Source organism: Hevea brasiliensis, chromosome 12, assembly GCF_030052815.1.
Source record: "Hevea brasiliensis isolate MT/VB/25A 57/8 chromosome 12, ASM3005281v1, whole genome shotgun sequence".
Taxonomy (NCBI): Eukaryota; Viridiplantae; Streptophyta; class Magnoliopsida; order Malpighiales; family Euphorbiaceae; genus Hevea; species Hevea brasiliensis.
This window is the reverse complement of record NC_079504.1, coordinates 21,194,519-21,204,430: the sequence shown is the minus strand read 5'-3', so window position 1 is coordinate 21,204,430 and position 9,912 is coordinate 21,194,519. Positions and strand designations below refer to the sequence as shown.

General features: G+C 31.2%; 1 protein-coding gene and 1 non-coding gene across 2 annotated transcripts; both read right to left on the bottom strand.

The window, feature by feature from the left end:
* Positions 1-5,569: 5,569 nt before the first annotated feature.
* Positions 5,570-6,208, bottom strand: LOC110649922 (MLP-like protein 34). The gene is made up of 2 exons (XM_058130590.1): positions 6,055-6,208; positions 5,570-5,832 (listed from the first exon to the last, which is right to left on the bottom strand). The coding sequence occupies exons 1-2, from the start codon at positions 6,206-6,208 to the stop codon at positions 5,570-5,572; spliced, it is 417 nt and encodes a 138-aa protein (XP_057986573.1).
* A 3,022-nt stretch (positions 6,209-9,230) lies between these two features.
* LOC131171513 (small nucleolar RNA R71) lies at positions 9,231-9,337 on the bottom strand. The gene has a single exon (XR_009142173.1). It is a non-coding gene; the product is annotated as a small nucleolar RNA R71 (small nucleolar RNA).
* Between the last annotated feature and the right edge of the window lie 575 nt (positions 9,338-9,912).

The following is a 9,912-nucleotide window of genomic DNA, read 5'->3' as shown; positions in this document are numbered from 1 at the left end:
GGCCTATCTTACGCAACATTTTCCACCTTGAGAAAAAGCTACACATCTTAATGACGCTTTGCCAAAGTTCATGGCCCTCTAATTTCATTGAAGCTCGGTATGCAAGTCGTTGTTGTTGGCTCTTCCCCTCCTGCAGCAACTGAAATTCTAAAAAATCACGATCGTTTGCTTTCTACCTGATGGCAACGTAAAGTGATTCCCTGCAAAAGCCATGAACTTGAACGTATATCGGTTATTTGGAACCCCACATGCAATGACCAGTGGAAGTCCTTACGAGCCTTCTTCAGGACTGAACTTTTCTCTACCAAAGCAATTGATTCACAAGTTGTTACACTTATTTCATATAAGCAATTTAGGGTAGTTTTGCATTCATTTTGACATTATAAATGAGTACTTTTTATGTTTTTAACTTTATTTTAGCTAAATTGTTAATTTTAGTTACTTTATATTTGATTTTTCAAATTTTAATATTTTTAATAGGTTTTGAAGTGATTCAAAGTTTAATGATAAATTAAGAGGTGATTTGAGGAGGTTTGGAATCTTAAAAAATGAAAAAAGATGAATAAATTAAGTTTTGAAATCCAAACCTGTCGAAATTTACATGAGAAATTGCTTAAGATCCTGCTTAGGGTATATCGCAGAGCTTAAAATGTGACTCAGGTTAAGCTGGAAGTAAAGCGTAGCAAAAAAATCATTGCAGCACGAAAACCTAACGAGATTTGCTGAAGAACCTGCTTACCCTATGCCGATAGGCAGTGTAGTGCTTGGAACCTTGCTTTAGATATTGCTAAGGGTTAAGCAACTCTGTTTACAAATACCTCAGAAATGTGAAAATTTATGCTGACCTAGAAATTTCAACACTTTATCTGTTATCAATTCATTTGTCCTTATCCATTTGTAGACCTACTTTATGGTAACTTTTGGGACCATATAAAAGTATATTTTTCTAGTTTTTGCCCTAATAAGAAGAAGAAGGAGAAAGAAAGAATAATGGATGAAAAGAATAAGAAGAAAAGAAAGAGGATGCCATCTCTATTGGATAGCTGTTGCCAAGTGACGTTTAGCTGCAGTTTTTCAAATTTTGCTTCTCCTTCACTTGGGTTTTTCTTTTCTGTCTATTTTTATATTTTCTTTATTAGTTTTATCATTTCCTCTTATAAATTTTACTATGATAGAATAGTTTTTCTAAGATTTTAGAGTTTTATTGTAATATTTTGAATTTTGATTAGGTTTTATCCATATTTATATAAATATGAGTTTTGATTCTTTTCCTTGTGTGCTTTATAACTCACCTAATGTTGGATCCCATTGGTCTAGTTTTCAATATTTGATTAAAGGACCGAAATGTGAAAATCATTGACAGACAATAAAGGATTTGGACTTAAAAATACATAGATTTAGAAATAAACCATGAATTAAAGAGGATTCATTGATTGATTACAAAACTTAATGGGTTTTAAGTGAATCAATGTTCTACGAAAGTAGGTTTGGTTTTATTAAAATACTTTTTGGTTTGTTTGAAAGAAATATCAAAAGATTTCAGAAATAATTACCTTCAAACTCTATTTTCTTTTAAAATTGGATAAACTTAAGACAAATCCTGGTAGATTTAATTCATAAACCCCAACTTTTGAATCATTTTTACTATCAATTAGTGTTTATTCTTGCTTATCCATTATTAATCTAGTTAATTTTTGCTTAGATTAAGATTTATTTACATTACCCATTGCTATTTTCTATTTAAATTGCTGCATTTAATTAATTTAGTTTTCCTATAAATTGCTATTAGTCTAAATAATCAAAACAAATATATTCTAGTACTTAAACACAATTTCTCATGGGAACGATACTTTACTAATCACTTTATTACTTGATGCGGTTCGTATATTTGCGAATTTCACATCACAAGCCAGTTTGAGGGAGAAGAAATCATTGGAGATGGTGATATTATTGATTGCTCGAAAAGGAAAAATAATTAATATTGGAGAAGTTGTGTTTGCTACTATTTTTGATACAATTTCTAATCTCTAATTCTCCAAGGACATGATTGGTTTGGAAGATCAAGGGGTGGCTGGTGGATCGAAGAGCCTAGTATCGAGGATGATGGAGCTGGCCCTTGCTCCAAATATGGCTGATTTATATCCCATCTTAGAAGGGTTGGATCCTCAGGGTCTATGAAGAAAGATATCAGAGTGCATTGAGGAAATGATTGGGGCATGGGAAATTTACATCAAAGAAAGAAAAGAAAAGCATGTCAACGACGCTCCCATAACAGATTTATTGGATGTTTTTCCTTCCAATGGCTTCAATGATGATCTAATCAGTTGGTTGATTGTTGTATGCAAACTATCCTTATCTTTTTGCATATATTTATCTCCAATTGAAATATAATATATCATTTTACAGTGCTGGAATTGTTTAGTGTAGGCGTAGAAACTAATACCACAATAGTAGAGTGAGCAATGGCTAAGATTCTTAAGAACAAACGAGTCATGGAAAAACTTGGGAAGAGCCAGACAAGGTAATCAACAGAGGCTTAATACATGAATCTGAAGTTTCTCAACTTCCATATTTAAATGCACTTTTAAAGGAAACAACGAGATTGCATCCTCCTGCTCCATTCCTCCTTCCACATACATCAAGCTCTTAAGACATTTGAAGTTCTGAATTCTACAATTCCAAAAGATGCTCAAGTATATTTAAGTATTTTGTAGGCGTTAAGTGGTTAATTTTTCCTAGTTATCCGTCAATTTTAGAGTTTTCTAAGTTAAACGACTTTATGATAACAAAATGAAGATGAGGGATGGATGTATAACAACTCTAAAGTTGAAGAACGATTAATAAAAAGTAGCTGGTGTTAAGCACGAAAGAATTTAGTTGAAGGGGATAAAAAATTGAAGTGCTATTGAGAAGATTGTAATACAAGAATAATACAGGATGAATCTAAGTAAAAAAAGATTTAAAGTCATCTATTTAAAGACTATAAAAGTCCAAGATAAATGGCTAAGGAGTGCTTCATGATAGGGATACTTGCGGAAGAGAAAGAGAATGAGATTTACCTATTTTTAATTTTCTACACATTTTTTTCTCAATGCTAAAAGTTTAACGAAAGTTTTATGAAACTTTTTGAAGGCTTTGAAGGCTCAAAACAATTTGCCAAATTGTTTGTCGAAAATAAAGTTTTTAGTACAGAAGCAAAAATGATTCAAAATTAGCTAATTAGTTTTGAAAGTCAAAATAGCTAGCTTGGGTTTACACAGAAACAAAATAACTGCATTCTTTCGAAACTAACTACTTTCAATTTTGTCAAAACTATTAAGAGTTCCATAAAGATAAAGGTGAATGATTAGCTACCTAATTGGTTAGTTCTAACCTTAAGTTATAATTGGCTATAGCTCGAATAAGTCCATCTCACTTGTCATGGACTCTTGCCTCGATCCACTCGTTCGCCTTCACCCGTTCAACTCAATTGATAAGTAAGAACATAGAGAGGTACTACAGTCCAAAAGTTTGTAGATTTCAAAGTTCTAATAGCTCTTTTCTTTCAAATTCAACTAGTTGATCCCAAAAAGTGTTCTATTTGAGTTTGTGATTGCCTCTCTCAATAAATACTTTTTTTAAGGATTGAACCTGAGTTCTCCTATTGGAATTGTAACGAACTTTTTCATTGCACTCAATACTTGTTTTTCAACCAAGGCTATACAAGCCCCAACTACTATCATTTTTCACTTGATGAAACCTATTATTTTCTCGAGAATTCTTAAGTGCTTCAAGTGTTTTGATTCTTGAGCATTCAAAGCCATTAATTGTTCTCTTAATTGGCAAATCTATTCTCACTCATCTTAATAGCTTATTTGATCTTGTAATTGATTATGAGAGTCACGTTCTTCATCCTACAAAAACCTATTTAAGGCTTTCAAGCATTGTTGTAGTTTGAAGGCAGCACACGTGTGAGAGACACATTTGTAAGAGGTAGCAAGCACCTTTGAGGCTTGTTGTGCGATGAAGGCTTGTCTCGTGCACTTTTAAAACAGTCGATAAGAGATAATAATTCCATATATGGAATTGTTATTATCGCTGAATATTTGACTAGAATATTACCACGTGATAAATGTGTAAAACATTTGGGTAAACACCGAATTGCTAAAATTAAAATTTCTAATTATAAAATTGCAGAAAAACCAAAACTTAAGTATTTTTTGACAATTAATTCTAAAAATAATTTAAAATTTTTAAATTTTAAATTCGTTATTATTAGGAGAATTTTATTTAAATATATATATATATATATATATATATATATATATATATTTTTTTTTTTTTTTTTTTTTTTTTTCACTTCCTATCCTAAGTGGAATCCTTAGAAATTAGACATTAATTTAAGTTAGGACAAGTATTACTCGATTTAGTTTGATTTAGATTGAAAAATTAAAAATTTGATATTTATAATAAATTAAATCAAATCTAACAGAATTGGGGAGAAAGTCAAATTGAATTGAACCAGTTTAGTTCAAATCAAATTAAACTGATTTAGTCTGATTTCATTTAATTTGAGTTATTGATTGGAAATATCTTTAATTATAATTTTAAACCTAAAAACAATTAATCGAAAAACAAACTATTTGATTTTTATCTTTTTTTTTTCGCTAAGAAAAATGAAATAGATTGACAGAATTTTTTTATTAAATCTATTTGATTTTTTTTTTGGCCTGAATCTAATTCTACTCACCCCAAATTTAAGTGTTTCATTGTTTTCTTATTACTTATATATATTTTTTTTTCCTTTCCACTATTACAAAATTAAATTATTCACATATTTGTAATTTTTCATGAAAAACTGAATGATTCACCGCAGCTAGGTGAATGGAGAAGGGAACATCTACTTATTGCAAGTGTTAAAATTTCATTTTTAGACATGAATATTGTAACAACTCAATTGTAAATTTGAATGGGACATGTGATTCTTTGATTATGTAGATTGAGAAAAATAGTATTGATAGTGAAACAATCATGTAATAATTCTAGAAAATGAAAACTCGTTTAGAAAAATTATAAATTTAGTACTATAGTGATAATTTACTATTTTATGAAATTATTTTTTTACTTAATTATTGTTATGTAATAAAAATTTAGATTATTTTTTATATATTTTTATTAGTGAAAATAATATCTTTTTTTCTTGAATTAAATAAAAATTTTACCCGCTAACTTAATTTTGGCTCCTTTCTGCTCTATAGATATTTATATATTAATAATTTTTTTAACAAAATTTGTAAATAATTATGGGTCTTATAATTTGATATTTTAAAAGTTTTAGTGCAAGTATACTCTTTTCAAACTCTGAGAACATTTCCATGAATAAAAAAAAGAATAGGCAGCTTCACCATTTATTCAATACTTATGATATAAAACACCACAAATTATATAACAATATTTCAAACACTGACAACTCTCACACAATCTAATGTTAGGTAGCTCATAGATACATCATACATATATTTATAACACACGAAGAGCCAAACTTATTTAATTTGAAAGGATTAAACAGTCCCTGCATATATCCTTTCATTTATGCCTTGGAGATTCCTTCATCAATATCCTTAGTCATGCTAATCACCAAATCTATGTATTTATGAGGAACAGGAACATTATCATTCAGCTTCTCATATTCAAGAGTCAATTTTGCGAAGCTTCCCTGGCCCCTGGGTGTGAGTTCCCATATGGCAGTATAGACTTTGTAAATCTTGAACACATCACCTTCAAGATCAGTAATAGTTAATACCTTCTTCTCATCTAATTCAATCTTCTCTTTAAATACCTCAGCTCTTCCATCTGTGCAATGGATTTATTACAAAATAAAGAGCATTAATATGCAAGAAATTTATCTAAAATTATCCAAAACATGCATTTTAAGTAATTAAAATCAAAGTTTTATGAGCTTTTCTAACAAATATTAGACTAATTATTTTTAAAATTGCAAAATTTCAAGTTCTAACTGAAACTCAACTGATAAAAAAAGAAAAAAAAAATCAAGATTTATTGTTGTTGCTGTACCTATAGTGTAGTTCCAGACCTTGATGGAGCCAGGAGTTACCCAATCACCTTCATGGACGTGAACTCCTTGAATATTGGTAGGAGAATGGTTAGGAACCTGGTGAGCTTGCTCCTTTAAGAGATTCAAGAATTTTTCAGGACTTGACTGATGCATACATTTTGCATAGTCATTTAGGTTTAATTTCATAGTCATTTTATTTGATTATTAGTCACTTTTAGTTAATTTCGTTAGTTATTTAGTTAGTTTTTCATAATTGTCAATTTTGGATTAATTTGTAATTTTTACTTTGTTTTGTAGGAAAAATGGTGTTTTTGAAGGATTAAAAAGAAATTTTGCCATTGAGGAGTGACTTCTACAGCCAAAGATGTCAAAAACAAGTTTTAAAGTTGAAATATGCATTGGCCAAATTGCGCATAACTTGCCGCATAAGCTATGCAGATCTGCATAAGGAGAAGAAACACTGTTCCAACACCTGCCGAATTGTGCATAAGGAGAGTGCATAGCTTATGCAGATTCACGCCTCCCTTATGCAATCTCACGGAATTGTGCATAACCTATGCGCCTAGTCATACAGTTTCGCATAAGTGAATCAGAAACCAGTCGAAAACTGCATAAGTCAAACTGCATAAGGGACTGCATGACTTATGCAGTCCACTTATGCAGTCCCACAAAGATTTCATTAATGAGCTGGCAGAAGATTCCCTCAGAAAATCCCTCCTAAAACACACTATTTCAGGGCTTCATGTCAGAAAATGCTATAAATAGCCCCATTTCTCATTTTAAAAAGGGGGGAGGAAAGAAAGGAAGAAAAAGGAAAGGATAAGGCAGCAGTTGAAGAGTCACAATCACCTCCCACACCATTTCTAACCAGATTTGGAGATTTCTTTCTTTTCTTACATTTTTCCTACACTTCTAGTGTTGAGCTTTTTATTTCTTAGTTTAGATTAAAGCTTTATTTCCATATAAATTCAGAATATCTTGTAAATATTATGGATAGTGAGTAGTTTATTTAGATTCTGGAGTAAGGGATGTAATATTTGAGATATTTTGTGGATTTTGATTGGGTAATCCATATTTTGTGGTCTTAATGAGTTTTATTTATTTCTTGTGTGCTTAATGACATGCTTAGTGTAGGATCCCATTAAGTGATGTTCTTAATCCATGGTTGAGGCACCGAAAGGAGAAGGCCTTGTGATAGATAATCAAGAAATTAGACTTAATTAACTTAGATTTAGAAATAGACTAAGGATTAAGAGGATTCACAGATTAATTAAAGAACCTAATGGGTCTTAATTAACTCTAACTCCACGAAAGTAGAATTAGATTGATTAAGGCACTCTTTGTCTCACTCGAAAGGGTATTCAAAGGATTTAAGAATTAATCTCCTTAAAACCCGTAAGTTCCACAAGATTGGATAACCAATTTAAAATCCCAAAATAGCTTGAATATGAAATCCCAAACTCCGGAATCACCTTTTTATCATTGTCAATTTTTAATTGAATTTAATTGCTTGCCATTTTAATTTTGCCATATTTCAACTTGCTTATTTTAATTTGATGCAAATTTAGTTAAATCATTACATAGTTGAATAAAGAATTAATTTTGCACATATAGATTTCATACTCAAATACCCATCAATTTATTACTTTAATTTCAAAAATAGTTCAATTTAGTCAACTTTTTATATCAAAAATTCAATCATTAACACAACTCCTCGTGAGAACGATATCTTTTCTATATTACTTATACGACCCGTGCACTTGCGGTTGACCCACATCATTGACTTAGTTCTAGGACGGCCTCCTACTTCCCCATGAGAGTCATGGTTTTCTATATCACAATAAAATTAAGAATGCATATGGCACAGATTTTGTAGGCTAAAATATTGTCTTTATATAGTGGTTAGGCATATAGTTTCTGTTTGCTCAGGGGTAGAATTCAATGACCCATGATTTTCACATTTGGACGTGGTACGCATTGCGAGAGACATTTCACTATTATTTATTTATCACGTCAATATTGTGTGGAGATTTTGGTTTTGACACATTTATATATGGTATGTCCATTTGGATACCAATGTAGTTTTTCTTTTTTTTTTTTTTTTTCAATAACGGGATTATATTATTTGATAATGGATATAAATTTTTTGGAAAAAAGCTAAATGATAGTTGTTTTTATTAATTGGGCTTAAATTAGAGGTTGAAAATTATTTTTTTGTAATTTGAAAATTTTAGTTAAATCATTACATAGTTGAATAAAGAATTAATTTTGCACATATAGATTTCATACTCAAATACCCATCAATTTATTACTTTAATTTCAAAAATAGTTCAATTTAGTCAACTTTTTATATAAAAAATTCAATCATTAACACAACTCCTCGTGGGAACGATATCTTTTCTATATTACTTGTACGACCCGTGCACTTGCGATTGAGCCACATCAAGTTTTTGGCGCTGTTGCCGGGGAGTTGTTTGTTTAAGATTCAATTCTTGATTATTTTAGTTGTTCATAGTTTTATTTTTGTTATCTTTTCATATTGTATTTGTTTGTTCTTTTTCAGGAACTCTTAATCTTTTATGAGAAGAGCTAGAAGCACAAGTGACACATCCTTATTGTTCAATCCTGAAATTGAGAAATTTTGTAAAGCCAACAAGAAAGAAACCAGAAAAAGGAAAGAAGCATTGAGAGAAACTGAATTAGAAGCAGACATGGCTGATGAAAGAATTAGAATTGGCGGTAATGCTGAAAATGATCGAAACAATGAAAATGCAGCCCAAGGTGAAGAGGTTGTAAATGCTAATGTGCCTAAGGGAAGTATGATGGATCATGCTTTTCCTCGTTTTGATGACTTGAGAGAAAGCATAGCAAGACCAAGAATTGATGCAAATAGCTACAAGATGGATTTTGGAGTTCTCCAAATGATTCAAAATTCTCAATTTGGGGGACATCCTTATGAAAATCCACACACACATCTAAAGAAGTTTGCTATGATTTGTGATATGCAAAAACAACCTGGAGTATCTGATGATGCAGCAAGATTGAAGCTATTCCCATTCTCTTTGAAAGATAGAGCATTGGATTGGCTTGATTCTTTACCTCACAACTCCATTACAAATTGGAGCAACTCACTAATGCATTTCTTGCCCAATATTTTCCACCTGGAAAAACTCAAGAATTGAGGAATCAAATGACAGCTTTCAGACCAAGAGAAGATGAAACTCTCTATGAGTCATGGATGAGGTGGAAGGAATTAGAGAGACAATGCCCACATCATGCCATTCCAAAGTGGATGATAAATCAGAATTTTTACACAAATGTCACTCCTGCAATTAGAGGGATAATTGATGCTCAAACAGGAGGAGAATTTATTATGAAGTATGAAGATGAAGCTTATGAGCTATTGGAGAAAATTGCAAAGAATACTCATCTTTGGAGTAGTCCAAGAGGACCAACTCCAACTCAAAAGAGCCAAGCTGCTGGAATGTATGATCTTGATCCATTTAACATGATTAATGCAAAGTTTGATGCGCTTACAAATGTCTTGGCTAAGAAGATGGAAGATTTAAGTATGTTGGTTAGTTCATCATCATCATCTGGAAGTTCACAACAAGTTGCTTATGCAGAGGGAACTACCAGCTGTGGAGTAGACTATGGAGAGCAAGCTGCATATGTTAATAATTATGGAAACAAACAAATGGGGAATCCTTACTCTCAAACTTATAATCCAACTTGGATGAATCATCCCAACTTTTCATGGGGAAATCAGCAAAGTCAAGTTCCAAATCAAAATTTTCAACCACAACAGCAACAAGGAATTCCATATCAGCAAAATAGGCAACCATTGCCTAATTTTC